The sequence below is a fragment of the Acinonyx jubatus genome, chromosome A1 (genome assembly GCF_027475565.1).
Source record: "Acinonyx jubatus isolate Ajub_Pintada_27869175 chromosome A1, VMU_Ajub_asm_v1.0, whole genome shotgun sequence".
Lineage (NCBI taxonomy): Eukaryota > Metazoa > Chordata > Mammalia > Carnivora > Felidae > Acinonyx > Acinonyx jubatus.
The window spans coordinates 174,180,473-174,201,883 of record NC_069380.1 but is presented as its reverse complement, the minus strand read 5'-3'; the positions used below and the strand labels follow the sequence as shown (position 1 = coordinate 174,201,883).

The 21,411-nt window shown below is 49.5% G+C and overlaps 1 protein-coding gene and 1 non-coding gene across 3 annotated transcripts in view; one reads left to right on the top strand and one right to left on the bottom strand.

Moving 5' to 3' along the window:
- ERGIC1 (endoplasmic reticulum-golgi intermediate compartment 1) overlaps positions 1 to 21,411 on the top strand; it is a 102,013-nt gene that overhangs the window by 27,756 nt on the left and 52,846 nt on the right. For both annotated transcript variants that reach the window (XM_053226468.1, XM_027034588.2), the window contains one exon: positions 19,443 to 19,504. In XM_053226468.1, the coding sequence (XP_053082443.1) occupies positions 19,443 to 19,504 (62 nt within the window). The remainder of the gene's footprint in view (positions 1 to 19,442; positions 19,505 to 21,411) is intronic.
- LOC113594864 (U6 spliceosomal RNA) lies at positions 16,340 to 16,442 on the bottom strand. The gene has a single exon (XR_003415322.1). It is a non-coding gene; the product is annotated as a U6 spliceosomal RNA (small nuclear RNA).

Genomic DNA, 21,411 nt, shown 5'->3' with positions numbered 1-21,411 from the left:
TGTGGGTCTCACCCGTGTTGCACAGGTGTGTAATACATTTTTTTCTGTATTGTAGTGTCTGCTTCTTTTTGGTACTTTCAATCTTCTTAACCATTTTTCATCGAATATTTTAGACACATAGCATAGAGGTTAATCCACCCCCACCACACACCCCTGTAAGGAGCAAACTTAGGCCCCCATGTTCCTCTTCTCCAGCTCTCACATTTCCAACTTGATGTATCCCTACCACCACCCTAGTATGACTGCTTTCCTAAGTGTGTATTAATCCTTCCTGTGTGTGTCAGGAGATTTTACTGCCTGTGTATGAATTCTTAATGGGTCCTTAAATTGAGAGAGGGACGGAGGGAGGGAGAGAGAGAGAGAGAGAGAGAGAGCATGCTTTTTTCATTGCTGAGCCAGACAAATTTTTTTTACTATTCCAAGTCTTTCTGGAATTCAGAACCTCAGCTCTGTGCTATTGAGGTCAGGAGAGTTGGAGCAGAGTCCAGAAGGAAAGGCCAGTTGGGGAGAAGCAGGAAGAGAGCAGAGGAGTTAGTCCTGGGGGGGTGGGAGGTGGGTATGCAGGGAAGACGCTTCCACCCGTGTGAAGCAGCTGTAACTTAGGGGTCCCTGCAGCCCCTGTCTGTGTCTCCTCTTGGACCTATGAGGGAGCCCACGTGCCCCTCTTTGTGACCTGATTTCTGGGCCCGCTGGTGCCACGCCTGCCAAGGCAGCTAGCTAGCTCTCAGAGGGACTTGGAGGGGAGAACAAGGTTCTCCTTTGGGAGGAAGCAAATGCTTGTGGCCTTTTGTACATCACCCCCTGTGGCCAGTGGTGGGTAAGGTGGTGAGCACTCAGTCTCGGGGCCAGGCACGACCCTAAGTAAGCACTGCCTGCATTCTAACACATGGCCCCTCTTAGAGCAACCCCATGAGATGGGCGCTGTTTGATTGAATCCCCCAAGCCCTCCGCCGGAAGTGGTAAAGCTGGGACTCACCGCCAGAAAGGCCGGCTCCAGCCCACCATGACCTATATACTCTCCAGCCTCGCTTCTGGTAGAGGGCAGAAGGTGCGCGGGCCGTTCCTCCCAGGCGCTCACCTCCTCCTCTGACTACACGTTCGTTGCGGAGTTTTCCTTGACTTTAGCTGCGGCAGGCAGGGATTGGCTTCGTTTGGCCCATGTCGTATCTCAGGGGCCCAGCCCAGCATCCAGAACAGAGTAGATGCTAGTGATGTCTGTGGGATAGATGCCGAATGAGTGAATGGGCAACAGTGCAGTTGCAGAGTGGTGGGAAACCAGCCACAAGGAGGCCTTTGAGTGGAGCCTCTGCAGACTCCGGGCTTGACTCCGAGCTGTGGGGAGTCCAAAAGTCACGGGTTTGAGTTCCGGCTCTGAGGCTCCCTCACAGCGGCCTTAACCCTCCTCATCTGGAAAGTGGGGATCCTGACAGTCCCTCCCTCCTGGGGTCACTGGCACTGCGCGGTCAGGGTGTGACACCTCACTGCCCATTCTGGCCACAGGTAGGGGGCAAATGGGCCTCCCAGGTGGGCAGGTCCTGTTTGGGTAAAAGGCCAACATGGTCTCATGGGAGGACGCTAGCGTTCTTGCTCAGGCCCACCAGTTCCACGGAATCTGCTGGTGGGCACGTGTGAACTTTTTGATTGATGTTGTCCCGTGAGTTTTCCCTGTGTCCCTGGTTCCGCCTCTTAGAGGCCACAGGAACAGCCGCCAGCTGGCCTTGGCTGCTGCCTCTGTGTTTCAGCCCTCTGCTGTCATCTGACGCTAAGAAGATGGCCAGCCAGGCCTTGGCCGGCTGCGGAGGCGTGACTGCCCCTGATCCTGGCTGACATCCTCTGGGTGCCAGCTAGGCAGGACAGCTCTCATTTTTCTTTGTACTCACTCGGCTTTGTAGACACCCCTCCTGGCCCTGGTAACCGACCAGCAGGCTTTCGTCCCCAACCCCAGATGCACCCGCTGTTTACCTTCTCTGCGTTGTGGACTCAGCAGGGCTGTTCGTAGCAGATACCGAGGACCTCTCCCTCATAGCTGGGAACTGACCTTTCGTGGGTGCCTCTTGGGCGCCAGGGGCTCTTTTCTGCATTCCGCTTACTGATCTCCTAGCACTAGGAAGGGGGTTGCAATCCCCACCCCACCTCCACCTTACAGATGAGTAAACTGAGGCTCAGAGAGGTCTAGCCAGTTGCCTAAGCACAGTCAGGATTTGAACCCCAGCCCGTGTGAGTCCAAAGCCTGGCCTGTCTCCACTTCCTCCTGTGCTCCTCTGCAGAGAAGGCAAGGATAATAAACCCATGAGCGCTAGAGGCAGTCACAGTGCCAGCGATGATGATAATTGCAGCTAACATCTGTCACGTGCTTGCTCCGTGCTGTGAACTGTAATCAATGCCCTGCATGCGCTTCCACATGCAGCCCTTACTCCCGTGAGGCACGCAGTATTTTTATCCCCATTTTACAAATGACAGACACTGGGGGTTCAGAGAACAGTTTGTCCAAAGGCATGCAGCTAATGCATGAGGCAGTAGTGCTCCTGGCCCTGCAGATCCACACCTGGGGGACTGAAAAACCAGGTACACTGTGACATCCAGACACTGAGATTAGATTACTCAGCGCTAGAAAGAGATGAGCTACCGAGCCATGAAAAGGCACGGAGGAGCCTTAAGCGCATATCACGTGAAGGAAGCCAATCTGAAAAGGCCACATGCTGTATAACTCCAACTGTATGCCATTCCTGGAAAGGTAAAAATATTCTGGAGACAGTAAAAAGATGAGTGTCTGGGGGGGTGGGGGTGGGAGGAGGAACGAATAGGCAGAACCCAGGATTTTCAGGGCACCGAAACTATTTTATATGAGACTGTAAGGATGGATACATGCCATTCTACATTTGTCCAAACCCTACATTTGTCCACACCGAGAGTGAGCCCGAATGTGGAGACTGCGGGCTCTGGGAGGTCATGATGTGTCAATGCAGGTTCACCCGTCGTGACCAGTGTCCCACTCTGGTGGGGGACGCTGACAGTGGGGGAGCCTGCGTGTGTGGGGAGCAGGGGTTATATGAGAAATCTCTACCTTCGTCTCGGTTTTGCTATGAAATCTGAAACTGCTCTAATAGCCTTTTCAAAAGGCGGGCAAGTACACAAGGCACCTGTTAATGCTTGAGTTGCCGCCAGCCTCTCCCCTGACCTGTGTTCTTCCCACTTCCCCGAGCAGTGATATAAAGGGGGAGCGGGGTGGCTGCAGGATGTGGGGGCTTCCCTGGCTAGATTGCCTGGGGGCTAGTCTTTTCCAGGCGTTCTTCCAGGCCTGCGTTCAGGTGTGGTTTATTCAGGAGCGTGCACCGCATGGGGAGCCAGAGGGAGGTAATGGTGCAGTCAGGTGACCAGGGGAAGCAAAGGGATGGCAGGCATGCCACTGGGCTCTGCTAGGAGACGGGCCGCTGCTCCGTCCCATTTGGGGAGAAGGAAGGAGAAGGTAAGGGGAGGTGATAACCACATACTTCGGTCCCTATCCCCTGGGACAGCATGTGCTCAGAGGAGGCTGGCCAGGGCATTGCACAATTCAGGCGTAGTTGGATCAATGGCCTTTGGAAAAGTACATTTTGCTCAAGAGCCAAGTAAAACTGGAGGCTCTGCCACCAGCACACTGAAGTCAGGAGTCCTGACTCACACGGAGAGGGAGGGAGGAGAGCTGGAGGCAGGCTGCAGCCCTCCAGTGGGCCCGGGCTCCCTTGGGTGCCAGGCCCCTCGGCCATCTCAAGGCCCTCAACCGGGACAGTGTGTGTGCCACGGGCAGCGTCCTCAAATGGCTGCATCAGGGCTCAGACCCCATTCATGGTTTAGAAAAGCTTTTGTCTCTTAGAAGCCATGGGTAAAATGAATCACTGTAAAAATCTAATTTTCGTATTGACTTGCATTGTCGGTTTAAAGATGACTTCTCTCAAAGATAAGTCTTTGGTAGATAAAAGTTGCCAAAGCCCATAGATTTGGGGCATCTGGGTGTTGTGGAAAGAGTTCTGTTGGGACTCACAGGTAGTTCTCACATGTGACATTAGGCAATTGAGCGTAGCTTTCTGGGCCTCGGTCTTTCTGCCTTTAAAATGGATCTGGACTAAATTAGCCTTGCCAAATACCCAGGAAGCATGTCACTGGTGACCCTGTTGCCTTGGTAGACTTTGCTGATCCATCTCAGCCTTCACAGCTGGACAGCCTGGAATTGATCCCAGAGACGAACCTTATTGGCCACGCGGGGACTCCGTGATCTCAAAGTTCTCTTCTGGCTCTAGAACATTTAGATATCTTTGCCCTCTGCTATCTTTATAGTTGTACTGCCTATTCTGACACAAAAACTCAAGATTTAAGACCAAGTTCATAAATTTGATGGTATCCAGGCCAAATTTGAGCCACAGAAGTATTTTAATTTGCATATTGTTTGACTTTAAAAAAGATGATCTTTTTTAAATTGGTGATTTCACATAGGACCCAAGATTTCTGTTTCTTCCTGATTTTTCGCCACTCTAGGCCTCCTTGTTTTAGCCAAGGGCCAAGCTGGGTCCTTTCTGCTCCTTTCATTTTTTAAAATTATTATTATTTTTTAATGTTTTATTTATTTATTTATTTATTTATTTATTAAAAAATTTTTTTTTCATGTTTATTTATTTTTGAGAGAGAGAGAGAGGAGGAGGGGCAGAGAGAGAGGGAGACATAGAATCCGAAACAGGCTCCAAGCTCTGAGCTGTCAGCACAGAGCCCAGTGCAGGGCTTGAACTCACGAATGGTGAGATCATGACCTGAGCCGAAGTCAGATACTCACCTACTGAGCCACCCAGGCGCCCCCTGGTTTATTTATTTTTGAGAGAGGAAGAGAGAGAGAGAGAGAGGGAGGCATAGACTCCAAAGCAAGCTCCAGGCTCTGAGCTGTCAGCATAGAGCCCAATGTGGGGCTCGAACCCACAAACCTTGAAATCATGACCTAAACCGAAATCGGATGCTTAACCGACTGAGCCACCCAGACGCCTCTCCTTTTATTTTTTGTGGTTTCAAGTTTTTATTTAAATTCATTATTTAACATACAGTGTCAGGGCACCTGGGTGGCGTAGTCAGTTAAGCATCCAGCTCTTGATTTCAGCTCAGGCCATGATCTCATGGTTCCCGGGATCGAGCCCTATGCCAGGCTCTGCCCTGACCGTGCGGAGCCTGCCTGGGATTCTCTCTCTCCCTCTCTCTGCCCCCCCCACCCCCCACATACACTCTCAGGATGTTTCCTGGAATCTTTTTCAGAGGGAAAAGGCATTTTCTGTCTATGAGTAGTCACTCCCTAGTAAATTGGTTTTACATTTTTATCTTCCCATGCGGTCTTTCCTTAAAGACTTAGATAAGCCGTGGACTATTGAGGAAAGCAAGGGTGAGGCAGATGTTGGAAATCTGGGGGTGGGAAGGACATCCCCTTCCCATCCCACTCTCACCCCCACCCCGCCTCTTGTAGACCCCCTCTGTGAAGTCCTGTTGCTGGTGGGTGGTTAGGAAGCCAGTGGCTCCCGAAGAGGACTCACCTGCACATCTTAGGTGAGCTCTTGGCGCAGGAAAGACCCAGTTTCTGCAGCCCAGTGGGCCTCTTGTTACTTAAAGATGAGGCTCCCCACTTAAGATTTCAGTGCCAGACACTAGGGACCCCAAGAGACTAAGGACAGTTCCCGCACTGCAGGAATCCACAACTTGTAGGGGAAAACACAAATAGTATTAATGAGACAGAGTGCGCTGTGCTGTTCATTCATGACTGTGGTCCACACATGTTTAGTAACAGCACATCATGTGCTGGATGGTGACAGAGAGAAGCTCAGGGACTGTGCGCAGCCCAGAAGGTGGAACCTCAGCCAGCCTATGGTTAATCAGAGATGGATTCTCAAAGAAAGGGATGTGTGAACTGAGTTTTAAAGAATTACTGGGACTTCTGCCCTTTCCTGCCCCTCAGCTCTACCAGGCTCCTTACTGTATTCCAGGGACCTGCCAAGTATGCTTCCTGCCTCAGGGCCTTTACACTTGCTATCCCTTCTGCCTGGAATGTTCTTCCCTGAATAGCCGTGTGGCTGCTCTCCCACTTGATTTAGATGTACATTTGCGTGTCACCTTATCAAATGGGGCTTCTCTGAGAGCTATCCCCCTGCTCCTGTCTAACACAGCACCTATATTATATGCTGTCTCCTAGTTTGGTTTATTTTTCTTCATGACACTCATGGGCACTGACACGTTCATTCACTGTTTGTCTCTTTTACTAGGATGTAAACTAGGTGAAGGCAGGGAGTTTTGTGTCTGACCACTGTTGTATTCCTAGCACCTAGAACAGTGTTTGGTCCACAGTAAGTACTCATTCATGACAGAAAGAATGAGCCGGTGGAGGAGGAGTGAGATGGGGTGACGCAGACAGAGGGTGCAGTGCATGTAAATAAACAGAGCTGGGAAAGAATGGGCCTTTCTGGAACAAAGAGTGTTGGTGGGGACACGAGGTGCGTGGGAGGGAGGGCAGGTAATAGACGGGGACTGGCCAGCCCAAGATGGTTCTCCTAAAGACCCTACCTGGCTTTATTTTTTCATTTGTAACCTGTTTATTATGGAACAACTGAAAAATACTGAGACGTGTCCAAATGAGAATGGTCACCAAGGAGAACACTTTGATCCCTGGGATTGTTGAAAAATTCACCTTTTAATTTGTCAGCCAGATCTCGTTTTCTAAAACATTCTGCTGCTTGCCAGCCTGGCACAGTAACTTCGTGTTCAGGTCGATGATGGTGCAAATCCCAGCTTTGCCATATGCTAATTGAGTGACCTTGGGCTTCTGGAGCCATGAACCTTAGCAGAAGCTGTTGCTCTGCCTGAGACACCCTTCTGCCCTTTTCTTCCAGCTTCATTTCTGCTTCTCTTTCCAGGTTCAGGGTCTCAGCCTGAGAGTCTGTGACTCTACACAGTCTTTTCTGAGTCCCAGTTTCCTTCTCTGTAAAAAACAGCTGAACCTAGTTTTTGTGTCTTGGACGGTTTGGACTCATGAGCGAAGAGGCTGGCGTAATAAATACTCTCTTTCCTCTTTCCATGACATCAGATCCACCTCAGCTATGGCTTTATTATACTTTCATTGACCGGCCAGCCTCTTAAAATCTTGATCCTATCTTAGGGCTTTTATCCCCGGGCCTCACCAGAACTCAGCCCTCACTTGTTAAGGTAGCGAAGAATGTTGTTCAAAAGGTGGTCTCATAGCAGAGAGTAAAATTGAATCCCCCGGGCGGGTGCAGGTGGAGGTCAGGTGACATTTGGGCTCTCCCCAAAGGGTGCACCTTCCACAGCTGTCTTGGCACGGCTGTCTTTCTCCCAAATACTTTCCTCCTAAACTTAAAAACATCGGCATCCGTAGTTTCTTCCTTTTAAATCTCTGCTGAAGGCCGTGCCCTGGCTGGGAGCCGCAGGGATGAGAACCCAATCCCCGGAATAGCTCCTGCCGCTCAGCATTTAAATGCCGTCTGTATTTTTATCCGATGATGGGTCATTTCTGAAAAACCCCCACTCATGTTCTGCCCCTCTAAGAATACATTTCCATTTATAGCTTCCACACTTGGGATGATGTTGTGTCCTGGTGTGGGGCTGGCGGCTGCATCCTGTTTCCAGTGATTTGGAAACACTTTGGGGGCCCTTGCCGTCCCCTGGCCTGTGCTCCCTGTGGCCTTGATGGTGGGAAGCTGGACTCCTAGCCAGGCCCTGGCTGCCTGACGTCCCGAGGCTCTGACACCAGGCCTTTCCTCTTTCTGTGCGAGTGTGGACTCACTGACTTGTCACAGCGCGTGGGAGGCAAGTGAGGGTGAGGAGCCCCCCGTCCAGCCGTGCTCTGCCAGAGCCTCGGGGCGGCATCACACCACAGTTCCAAACCTCCCTTTCTCACTCACCAAGTGCCCACCGCACCCACAGCAGGTGCCAGGCTGCGGGCAGGCACAGGAGGGCGGTGGTGAGCGTGGACAGCCAAGAGGCCCAGGGGCTAGTGCAGAGCTTTTAGGAGCCTCTGGGTGAGGCTGACCAGGGTTCCAGCCTGACTCTGCCTCTTGCTGGTTGTATGAACTTAGGCAGGTGTCTCAGCTTCTCTGAGCCTCAGTTTACACATTTGTCGATGGCATCTCATGAGTGGTAGGAAGAATTCAGGGGGTAGAGTAGGTCAAGCGTCCTCAGTAGTGCTTGGCTCACAGGGTAAGGAGCCCAGGAAATGCCAGTCCCTTTCCTCATCCCTCTGTTGACCTGTGGTCCTTAGGAAATACATTTGAAGTTGGAGATAAACACACAGCTGATACCTTAGCAACTCTAGCATGCACCAGCATCTCCTGAAGGGCACTTTTTCCACAAATGCCTGCCATCCTCACCCCATCCTGGTTTCATTCATTCCACAGTGGGACCCTGGAATCTGCATATTTGATCAGCCACCTGGCAGATTCTGAGGCAGTGGTGCAAGGACCACACTTGGAGAAAAGCTGCTTCCTTCATCCATGCCACAAGTATTTCTATGGATCTCCTTTGTGCCAGGCACTTTTCTAGGCTCTGGAGATAGAGTGGAACTCAAAGGCAGACATAGTCCCTGCTCTCCTGTAACTTATATTCTAATGGCGGGATCAGGCAATGAACAAATGCACATAAGACAACATAAATTCAGGCAGTGATCTTAAGTGCTACACAGAAAAAGACAGTAGAGTAAGGAGGTCGAAAGAGGCGTTTTAGTTAGTGGCCAGGACAGGCCTGTCTAAAGAGGTGATGTTTGAATATAGGCGTAAATGAAGTGAGGCAGCAAGCATGCAGATTATCTGAGGGAACAATGTTCCAGAGACAGAGAACAGCAAGGGCAAAGGGCCTGAGATGGGAGCAAGCTTGCTTGACTGTTCAAGGAACAGATTGCATTGGGATTTAGAGCTCTTAGGCTGATGTTCCCTCCCTGCTGAGCGTGAGCTTTGTTCTCCTGACGAGCCCAGGTCCAGGTAACAGGCGAAGGGCACTGTCCAGCCCAGTGAGGCCACTCCCTTTTTTCTGATAGACCATCTAAAACACTCCTTGAGAATTTCTTCATCCTCTTCCCGATTAGCCAGTTTGACTCTGCTGCTCCTCACTGTGGCCCCTGCAGCCAACACAGCATACCTCACGACTTCTCAGGCGTTTGGGAGCCCCTGGAGGACACTGATGGTGACTTGGAAAGAGTCAGGGGGGCTTGTCTCTTAACACAAAATGCTGCTGCCCTTTCTCTTTTACTTTAACTATTTGAAGCTGCATGAGTTTGGATTCCACAATCCCTGAGGTTCCTTCTGGGACCCAAAGAACAGGTTTTGTGTGAGAAGCTGTTGCGTTTTCTTCTGGACATATCAAGTATGAGGGGGCAGGGAGGACACCCCAGGGAGTGAGGAAGCTCCTTGGGCATTACTGTATGAACTCTTTGAGGAGAGGGACCACATCCACATCTGTCTTGTTGACTTTTTCCCATCTCTCTGGAACTTGGCGTGGGAAATTAAGGCATGGATGAGTTGGCTGTGGGACCTAAAAGAGAAGAGGCCTGAACATAGACCCCTGTGGGCACACCTGGATATCAGGGATAGCAGAAGGAAAAGGAGCAGACAGAGAGGATGCCAGAGAGTGAGAATGCCATGGTACTTTAGGCAGCCAGGAGAGATCCAGGAAGGAAGGGGCAGTTAACAGGTTCAGAGCAGGGGCAGTACTGAGGAGAGCCAATGGCATCTGGCCCTTAGTGACTCTTGGGTGGTCTTACATAGCACAGGAAGAGAGAGTGGTGGTGGGGGGGGTGCTGATGTCAGAGGCCAGACTGCTGTGAGATAAGGATTACATGGAAGGTGAGATGTGAGGTTGTTCTAGGCCAGTTATTAAGAAGTATGCTGTATACTTCCGATTGCATTGCATTGAGAGGTACAGAATAACTGGTTGTCTTCTCTTTGAGATACTAAGGTTAATCACTGGGTTCCAGTGGCTGTAGCCACTATTATTTTTATTTTAGCCACTATAATTATCTATTATTAAGTTTCGGATCATTGCTAAGATCCAGTGTTTTATCAAAGGGCACACAATGATGATTTTTTCTACTTCTATTAGTCTTTCTGCATTATTCTTTGAAATTATTCTGTAAAACAGAACTTCACCTTCATCATCTATTTGGTTGCCTAGAAATGCATTTGTGTACAAAAAAAAAAAGTCGGAATTAGTACTTTCTATCTACTAGTTTTCAGAATAAGGAGTTGGTGGCCTAGTAACTTCAAAGGTGTCCAAAGAAGCTTTTGTTGTGTTTTGTTTTTTGAAGTGTCATTATGCACTCACAGATTATTTAATGTGTTTTAGCCATTACCATTTTTTAACAGCTTTATTTAGGTATAATTGACATACAGTAAACTTCACATACCTAAGGTGGACAGTTTGAGGAATTTAACATGTATCCACCCATGAAACCATCATCACAGTCAACATAGTGAACCTAAAGTTTCCTCATGCCCACCTCTTCCTTCGTCCCCAGGTAACTGGTGGCCTGCTGTCACTCTAGATTAGTTTGTACTTGTCTAAAATTTTATAGCTTCCAAAAGAAACAACAGGTGTAACCAAAATGGTTACTCTTACCATTCTTAGGCGATGCATAAAAAATAGTACATATTTAGGGATACATGTGACAAAAGAAGTTCAAGACCCGTATACCGAGCACCCCGTTAAACACTGATGAGAATTTTATATAGATGGAATCATACCACGTGTACCCTAGTTTGTGTTTCATGCAGTACAGTTGTTTTGAGAATCATCCATGTTGTTGCTCATGTCAATACTTCATTGCTTTTTATTGCCGGGTAGTAGTCTATTGTGCGGATATGCCATAATTTACCTGTCTTTCTGCCTGTTGATGGACGTTGTGGCTCTTACAAATTAAATCCGTGGCTGTGACATCACAAATATGAAGATGTAAGCAAGGATATAAATCATTTTTTGTCACTATCCACGCCCCCCCCCCCCACAAACATATACTTAAAATTTAACAGAAGCAGCATTCCACCGTTTGCTTTTTTCTTTCGATGTAAAGAGACCTTCCTCATTCCCCTTTACAGCTGGATCGTCCTCCACTTGGTCTATAGTTTATTAACCGGTCCCCTTGGATGGACATTTGGATAGTACCCAGTTGTCTGCTATTACAGCCGTGCTGTGGTGAATAGCCTGCGCATACGTCATTTTGTATTTTCATCTGGAATTTGCTGAGTGCCATTAATGGGCCAGGCCCTGCACGATCCACAGATTGTGGAACAAATCTGGCTCGACTAGGTGCAGTCAGAGTAGAGGACCCTGCAGCCATATTGGGGCTGTGCCAGGAATGTATATGTCCACAGAGTCTGGGAAGGTGGGGCAGGCTGTGTCAGGGGGTGCCTTCTAGAAGCTCTTCTTCCTCTTTGGCCAGACTTAGTGGCTTCTGTGGGAAGGAAGAGAGGGGGAAGACCAGGACTTTGTGGTCAGAGAGGGTATTCTGGGATGAGAAAGGTCACAGTGGAGGCACTTGGAGCTGGGAGAACAGCCTGTAGATAGAGACCTCCACACAGGCTCCGAGATTTGGGGAGAGAGCCTCAGGGGATGGGCTGGAGAGAGAGAATTGTGCACGTGGAAATGCTTTGTGCAGAGGGTCATCCCCCAGACCTCCACTCCTTCAGCCCCCAGCCTGTCTGCGTGCTTCAGGCAGGCCTGTGGCACAGCGGTTAGAGCATATGTCCTGAAGCTAGATGGCAGGCGTTGAGTCCTGCATCTTGGGCAAGTGAAATGGGAAGAATGATGGAATCTACTACACAGGGTTGTGAAAAGGACTTGAGTTAATGAACGCAAACTCTGAGTCCACGACTGGGTGCACAATGGTCCCTCACAAAGAGGACAGCCACAGAGTAAGTAGCTGTGATGGCCATGATTCACCCACTGAGCTCTTCTATGTGGGCTGGAGAGGGAGACAGATTTTTTTCCCCTTCCTTCTGACAGAGGAAGGATTGGTGTGGGCTCTTATTAGCAGTTTGAACGTCAAGGACAGGATTCAGGGGGCTGTGAGAGTGATTCTAGGGCTCAAGAGAACCGGTGCTTGTAGGGTTCTTTCCCTGCCCGTGCTTGGCTCTGACACATTCATTTACCTCCGTGTGCCCTCCAGCATGCACACGCGTGTGCGTAGGCATGCGCGTGCACCCTCCCCCCCCCCACACCACACCAGTGGTTCTCAGTAAGGTGGAAGAAATGAGTAAGTGAACAAGCAAGCACACTTTTCACCTAACTCCCTGGTACTTGGCACTGAAGCCTCTTGACAGGCTGGTGGGCAGGGGTGACCAGGCCACAGCACCAACTAAAAGCCTTGCTGGCTATTTTTGGGACCAGTGACCCACCACTTCCAATGACTTGCTCCTCAATGGCGTCTAATTTCATTAAGCCTTGGAAACAGTGACATCACGAGCGCCTGCCTGCCTGGTAGCCGCCCACATATGGCGAACCACAGAGTGATCTGAGATTCGTCTCCAAGAGCAAGGGAGAAGTGAGGTCCCAAGCAGCAAAAGTTAAAATAGCAAAGCTGAGGCATTCTGCTATGAAAAGAAATTACAGAAGAAATCCATTAGTCAGAGATTTCCAGCGGCAATTTCCTTGCTTGGGAGCAGAGGAAGACGTATGCGTGTTTATTTTGGGTGAGGTTATGCGGCCATTCCTCACTCAGTAGGCTAGATGCAGCCTGTAGAGTAGTTTCTGTTAAGTAAATCCTATATTCTCATCAACTCCTCGTACCAATGTTGATGTATGTTTGATCTTAAGGTAAGATGTGTTAGAGGTGCAGATTCAGCGCGTTTTATTAAAATAGTGACCCTTGGACTTACTCGACTGTCACGGTAAGCCACAAGTCTAGGTGGACCTCGTTGTTTCTCTGTGGGTCCCTTTGCCCAGGTCTCTCCAAGTGAGCTCTTCTTTCTCAGGCACAGAGCACAAAGGAGAGGGAAAGACTGCTTAATCCAGATCGCTGGTCTCCGTGGGGGCAATCGAGGCCGTGGCCATGACTTCACCCAGCGGGAGCAGAGGCAACTGGCTGCCTTTCAGACAGAACACAGACTCAGTGGGAAAATGAGCTTCCCACATGCGAAGTTTTGGTCTCGTACGACATGGTTTCTCTACTTCAGTTCTCTGGACATTTGGGGCCAGTAATCCTTTGTTGTGGGGTGGGGGGGATTTTACTATGCATTGCAGGATTGTCGGATGCATTAGCACCCCTGGCCTTAACCCACTAGGTTCCAGTAACACCCCCAGTCCCCTGTGCGACAACCAAAAATATCTCCAGACATTGCCAGATGTCTCCTGGGGGGCCAAAATTGCCCCTGGTTGGGAACCGCTAGCATATGAGAGATAACAAGGATTTCATCAGCTTTTTATTGGCTTGTTTCTGATTTAAATATTCTGTGTCTAATTGTACCTCGAACTGAACAAGTCACTTTTTTTTTTTTCAACGTTTATTTATTTTTGGGACAGAGAGAGACAGAGCATGAATGGGGGAGGGGCAGAGAGAGAGGGAGACACAGAATCGGAAACAGGCTCCAGGCTCTGAGCCATCAGCCCAGAGCCCGACGCGGGGCTCGAACTCCCGGACTGCGAGATCGTGACCTGAGCTGAAGTCAGACGCTTAACCGACTGCGCCACCCAGGCGCCCCAGCTTAATCTTGTTTTTAAGACCAGCCAGTGGATCTTATCTTTGTGCAGATTCATTCATTGACTCATTCATTCAGGTCAGTTCTCCAGGGGCCTGGATTGGGCAGGGCTGGGCAACAAGGAGGCCCAGGTCCTGCCTCAAGAAAATCATACTCTGGTGGGAGGGCAGGAAAAGAGCATTTTTTTGCTTGACAGTGATGAAGAATCCATAGTTTAGCTTTCTCTGTTTGAGGCTAATCAATTCCAATTCTTTAACCTTTTTTCCTAAGCATTTTCCACTGACATGGTCTCAGTTTGGGCCCCACATGGTTGGAAAAAAAAAACAGCAAGAATGTAAATTAGGCCTGGATTCAGAGTCCTGCTGTGGCACTTCACAGGTGTGTGAGCTTAGCCAAACCACCAGCCTCTGTGAGCCTCATCTGTAAAATGGGCTAAAAATCCCTAACTTGAAGGCTGGTCAAGAGAATTAAATGAGAACATGCCAGCCAAAGGCATAGCATGAGCTGAGCCCACACTAGATATGCACTAGGCACCCCTTCCCCCTCTTCCACACTCTCTACCCTTTCCTCCATATTCTCTTGACAGTGGGTGGCCACAGCTAATCACATCACCACATCACCGCAGTGAGGGACTGACTAATGTAAACCAGAGAGGACGACGGCTCACTTCCCTGTCTGTCACATGCCTGGGTTCTCACCAGTCTTCCTGTGGCCCATTTCTTAGTGACATTCACTGCTGACTCACTTGGCTTGTGGTCAGCTCTGAACCCAGGGTCTTTTTCAGCTCTCCCTTTACCCCACCACCACTCCGCAGCTTGGATTGATGGCATGGGAATGGGATAATCATTAGAGAACATTCTGTTTAGGTGGCCCTTCTCAAGGAGTCAAAAGCATTACTAGATTGGCACCTCCGTGAGGGCAGGGGCCATGTCTACCTTGACCGCTTCCATTTTCCCATATCTAGAATACTGCCAGTGAGTACTTAGTAAATATCTGTTGAGTGAATTAATGTATTTTGAGCTGGTCCCTGTCTTTTAGGAGATTCTCACCTGCTCTGGGCAGCATCTGTGGAAAAGTAAGCAAAACTCTGAGACTAATTTACCAGTAAGTGACCTCTATACTGATTCCCACAAGTATAGGGCAGTGGAAGGGCCATGGCCTATGACTCAGACTTGGGTTTGAATCCCAGCTCTACTAGTCACGGGCTTGGTGACTTTGAGCAAGTTGCTTATAGCTTAGCCTTGGTTTTCTCTCTGAAAAATTGGGATATCAGTGTCTGCCAGGGTTATTGTAAGAATTACATGTAAATATGTATATGTAAAAGTGCCCAGGCTGGCAGTGATCTTGGTTTCACATCAGTGACTCTAAAGCACCTCTTTCCTTTGGTCACTATTGCTTCCTATAGTTTGGTCCAAGTCTACCCTCCTCTCTTAGACCTTTGTTCATTCAACCCTCCCCTCGCCATTCTCACTCCCAACAAAGATGTATTCTTGACACCCAGCACACTCAGTAAACATTTGTTAAGCCAGCACCTCAAAATCAGAAGCCTAGAGGGACCAGGTATGTATGAAGAAAGCAGGCTGTGTGGGATTTTTATGTGAAATCTCCCCCTTACAATTTTTTTTTTATAATTCTATTAAATTTTAAAGAGCCTTTTTAACTTTTTATCTTGCCATAATTTCTGGCTTACAAAAAAATTTGCAAAACTAATGCAAAGGCTTCCCATAAGCCCTTTACTGAAACTTCCCTAAATATTACCAGTTACATAACCAAAATACCATTATCAAAACCAGGAAAATAACACTATACCGTAGTATTAACTAATACGTGGCTCTTATTCAAATCCTAACCATTGTCCCCCTGATGTCCTTTTTCTCGTCTGGGACATCCTGCATGGTTCAGTTGTCATGTCTCTTTAGTCTCCTCCAATCTCTGAAAGTTCTTTAGCCTTTTACTTGTCTGAATGACCTTGATACCTTTGACAAGTACTGGCCAGTCATTTTATAGCATGAACCCGCCGGTTGGATTTGTGTGTTGCTTTCTCATGATTCATTTGAGGTTGTGCATTTTGAGCAAGTTTCCCACACGAGTGTAATGGTGTGCCTTCCCCAATATCTCAGACCAGGAGGCACATGATATGTCTCCTTACTGGTGACACTCACTTTGGTCACTTGGTCAAGATGATGTCAAGTTTCTCAACTATAACGTTACACTTTTTCCCTTTGTAATTAGTAAGGATTTTGTGGGGGTGGTATTTGAAGGTATGTAAATATCCTGTTTCTCATCAAATGTTTGGTTCATTCATTTCTTTTTTTTAAATATAATTTATTGTCAGTCAAGTTGGCTTCCATACAACACCCAGTGCTCATCCCAACAAGTGCCCTCCTCAATGCCCATCACCCACTTTCCCCTCTCCCCCACCCCCCATCCACCCTCAGTTCTCTGTATTTAAGAGTCTCCTGTGGTTTGCCTTCCTCCCTCTCTGTAACTATTTTTCCCTCTTCCCCTCCCCCATGGTCTTCTGTTAAGTTTCTCAAGATCCACATAAGGAGTGAAAACATATGGTATCTGTCCTTCTCTGACTGACTTATCTCGCTTAGCATAACACCCTCCAGTTCCATCCACGTCGCTGCAAACGGCATGACAAATACGGAAGCTTCACGAATTTGCGTGTCGTCCTCGCGGGGAGCCGTGCTGATCTCTGTATCGTTCCAGTTTTAGTACGTGTGCTGCCGGAGCGAGCACTATTCATTTCTTTATATAGATCCGTGGCTTCCTATTTTATCCAATGGGTTATAACCTATTACTGTGATTTTTGACTTTAGTGCTCACATCGTCCTTTCTTTGGCCAGTGACCCCACCATTCTTTGAACACTGTCTTGCTTTCTGACATAAGAAGGTGTTCCAAGTTCATCTTGGATTTTCCTCACGTAGCCCTGGGATCAGCCATTTCTGCAAGTAGAGAGGGAGATTTAGAAGCCAACATTTGAGTACCTGATGTGCCGTTTGCTATCTGGCTGTCACGGTTCCCGGACCCTCCCTGTGGAATGAGCCAGGAAATGTATGTGAATAGGATGTGTATTTCTGTATTGGTGGATGTTGAAAATCATGAATCCACAGTGAAACCTCCATTTCCACTTGAGCAGCACAGAGTTTATTCTACTTTTCCCTCCATATAGACCTCCCTTTCCCAACAGTGAGCCCCAGGCGTCCATTATCCTCACTGTATTTACATATTTGATTAGTGTCCCCCACCCCCATGTGTCAATCTCCCCTCTCTGGCCTCTTCACCCTTATCAGATTCTGACATTCTGCCCTCAGCTACCCCCACCTCCTCACCCCGAGTGACCTCTGACTTCCCATAAAACTCCCAGTTTTGAAGTGGTGGTTGATAAAGTTTTTAAACTGTGAGGCCCAGTTTCTGCCTGTGGGCCCTGGATGGCGACCTGGTATTAACTGGACAGGGAAGGTGGATTTTAAGCCCCTCCCACCTCTCTGGTGCCTGTCATTCCATGCCATCCCAGTGCCTCGTGCAAGGGGACTCTGCGCTCTGGCACGCCAGGTTCGGTCATCATCCCATCCCAGCGTCACGGGCAGGTGAACTAACTCCACACTCCAGCATGCCAGGTCTGGTTGTCTTTCTTGGCCCCTGTTTTTGCTGTTCTCACTACGTGGACTGCTTTATGCCTCTTCCTACTCAGCCTCCCATCCTCCTGCTCTGTTCAGACATCACCTGCTGCCGGAAGCTTCATGGACCACTTTCTGGGTCCCCCTAGCACCTTCAGCAAACCTTATGAAGGAACACCATTGTACCCTCCTTCCATTTCCTTCTTTGTCTTTATTGCTAAACTGTAGGCACACAAGGCCAAGGGGTGAGTCTTATACCTGTGTCCTAGTGCCTAAGAGAGGACTTAGCATGTAGTAGTAGGTGCTCATAGATGTTAGTCAGCCGAACATTAACAATAGTAACGGAAAAAAAAAAAAGAATAGTACCTGCAAATAAATATTCATATAGTACTTCCTGGGTGCCAGGCACGGTTCTAAGTGCTTTCTATGCACTAAGTCACTTGGCCTTAACCGCTATGCTACGAGATAGTATCGTTGCGCCATTTTACAGCCAGGGGAACTGAGGCTCAGAGAGGTTACGTAAGTGACATGCCCAAGATTGAACAGTGGTGGAGTCACGTTTGAGCCCACTTGGGCTGATTCCACAGTACATACATGCCTCTTATCTCTTACATGCCCCTCGTGGTTAAAGGGGTCAGCATTTTCCGAATAAGGGAGATGAGTAGGTATGGAGAACTGAGTCACGTGGACCCCTCCCGCTCAACCACACCCCCAGCCCCAGTTTCTAGTGCCCCTTAAGGGCCCAAGAACGGAAGACTGGTAGCTGAGCAGGCCGGAGAGAAAGTGTTACCTTTTAACTTGGCAGCCCACAGGAATATCTTCTCCCCTGACGTGTTAGGAAACCCAGCACGTTTCACGTGCAGTTAGGACGAGCGCATGGTAGTCAAGCATCAGATCTTACACAAGATTTTCAAGTCATTGCGTTGAGGTTAGCAGGGTGCTAACAGCTTTTCCCAATCACCAAAGGGGAACCACATGCCAACTGGTAGTCCCCGAGGGCTGGAGCAGCCGGCCTCTTCACCATGCCAAGTCCTGCCCGGGAGCCTAGGAACACTGCCGGGATAGAACGCTGCTTTGTGAGAACTGCCTGCTCAGGTTCAAGTGACAGGAAGGAAGCCAAGTGTGTGAGGCGCCTCCTCTGTGAATGCTGTGTAAATCCACCACAGACATTTATTTCCGTTACTCCTCTCGATGGCCTGGGAGGACCTGGTAACAGTAGCCACAAACAAGGAAGACCAGCCCAAAAGATTTGAACCCAGGGTGGTCTGATTCCAGGATCCTCACTCTTAAATAGCTGGCCAGAATCTGCTGCTGTGTCTGTCTGACTCCCAGATCCCAGATTCTTCCGCCGCACCCCACAACCCTCATTTGCTGTGGTGGGACCCATATGAAAGAAAGGCATCAAGGCATCTGCTCTGCGTGTGGGGAGGAGACCCCCATTAGACACGAGCCAGAGCCGTCGCAAGCTAACGCTGAGACTGGGCTCCAGGCAGGATTTTGTTAACTTCACGCCTTGGAGTTAGGAAGGAACTCCACAGGCAAGCTGCAGGAGCTAGGGAAGGGGGGGAGTGGAGACGGGAGGGGGAGGGGGAGGCAGGAAAGGGAAGAGGGGGAGGAGAGGTGACACCGGGCAAGAATGCAGTGCCGTCATGGAACTCAGGAAAGACGGTGCATTTCCCTATTTCCTTCATCATTAGAAAAACCCAAGACGCGGGTTCAGTTCATCCCACAAGGGCTTGCTGAGTGTCTTCTACGCACCAGGCCTGTGCTAGGGTCTGGGGACGTGGGCGGAGGACAAAACCCAACAAGATCGCTGCCCTTGTGGAAGTTCCGTTCTGATGGGGGGGAGGACCAACCCAGAAACGTAACCGAATGAGGGTCCTGCCTGGTGGCTCTAAGTGTTGTGAGGAAACGCTACCAGGGGATGGGGCAGGGTCCCATCGGAGGGCTTTCCTTCAGGCCTCCTGAGGGAGGTGACCTGAAGGAGTAGGAGGACCTGGTTCCAGGAACAACTGTGGCTTGCTGCCCACATGGCAAGCAAGCTGAAACCATCTTCCCTGCTGCCCTGAGACCCACCCCTTGCGCCCACCTCACCCCTGTCCACTTTGCTCTCTGCAGGTTTGACATCTACAGGAAGGTGCCCAAGGACCTTACGCAGCCAACATACACCGGGGCCATTAGTGAGTAGCCATCCTTCTTGCGGTTGTCCTCACCCCCTCCCCATCTCCTGTACCCGGGCCTGCTCTCCCTGTGCAGAACTGCTGAACGGGGAGAAAAGAAGGAGAGACGGGAGGAGAGGACAAAGGATGGGCATCTTGCGAGCCCTTCATATAGTTCCTCGTCTCATCTCTGTTCTCACCAGAACCCTGCAAGGCATCGGCATTATCTGTTTCTGGAAGGATACACCCGAAATCATCAGTAGCAATTGCCCCTGGGAGGGGAGACTGGGGCTCAAGGGGTCAGGAGGGCTTTTCTTCCCTTTTAGACTACTGGAGTTTTTGACATAAGCACATTTTTAATCATTAAAAAGAAGAAGAAGAAGAAGAATTGCACCAGATTTTGGTTTCTAAATGCCAGTGTTCAGTAAAAGGACCCAAAGTCTCCTTAAAGAAAGGGCTGGTTCCAGGGCCGGGGCAGGAAGAGAGCAGAATAAGCTTGGATCATCTTGGGCCAAAAAGCAAAGAAGCTCCCGGAGGGGGGAAAAAAGGGCTAGGGGTGCATCAGCAGGACACAGGAGCAACATGAAAGAGGCCAAAGGCTAACACAGGGGTAGTCGGAGTAACAGATCATGGCATGATTGTCTTATGTGCCAAAGAATTACAAAAAAGGAGTATGAGAGTGTACTGATGTAAATCAATGGGAGAGAAGGGATGGCTCTTCCTTAACAGAAGAATTCCAAGTAATACAGTAATGTAGATGGATAAATACCCCCTCCAGGAGGTAAAGCCTAATTCTCTTCTCCTGGAGTATGGGCTGGACTCAGTGATGCAGAGAATGGAAAGAGCAGAGAGTGGAAGGGAAATCGTAACTTTCCTATGTAGAAGCCCAGAGACAACCAGGTGATGAAGGTTGACATCAGCCAGTGAGACGTCCTGTGGACGTCACGCACCCCCGACGGGACGTGATGGGAAGGACACCTCCCCTCCGAACATTCTTCCCCAAACAGCCCAAGCCTGCCCAATCATGAGAAAGCATCATCGGGGCCCAGGATGGGCAACATTCTACGCAACTCCTGCCAGTACGCTTCAAAAGTGGCAAGGTCTCGAAAACCGTGGGAAGAAGGGGGAACTGTCAACAGATTCAAGACTAAGGACACAGGATGACTACATGCAAAGCGAGATCCCAGGTTGGGTCCAGGAACAGGAAAAAGGGGGTTTGTGGGGAAACTGGCGAAACCTGTAGTCCTGTCTGTCGCTTAGTTTTGGTGCTGTATGGTGTTACTTCGTTTTGACGTGCATACCGTGGTTATGTAAGACGTTAACGTGAGGAGAAGCCGGACGAAGGGCGCATGGGAACTCTCTGTACTGTCTCTGCATCTATTACTCCACAATGAGAAGTTTATTAAAACCAAAACAAACCCAAAAGCGCCATGCGCGCAGGAAAACCTCATAGCCTCATTTTCCAGAGGAGAAAATGGGCCCAGAGAGGTGAAGTGACTTGTCTCAAGTTTCACATCTCTCGAAAGGTAGGCTTCCCTGCACCCCATGGCCTGACCCCCTGCCGGCCTCTCCAGTGCTTCCTGCGGGAGAGGGACCCTCCCCGTGGGCTGTCCCCTGAGCAGGGCCCTGGGGCTGGGCAATCAAATTGGAATCCACTGCTGCCTCCCAAGGTGGGTCATAGGAGCATGGCCTTGGGGTTCCCCCACCCCCGCCCCGGCTGCTCCTGCCCGGCCCTTACTCATTGAAGCCGTGGGTGCCTTCTCCAGCCCTGGGTCTCCACATCCCTGGGGAAGGGAATGCAGCAGCCAGGACACAGGATGCATGTCCTGCAGGCTTCCCATGTGGCAGAGCTGGGTTCATTCTCCCATCTATTAGCTGCAGGACCTTGGGGAAGTCACTTCTCACTTCACCTCTCTGATCCTCAGTTT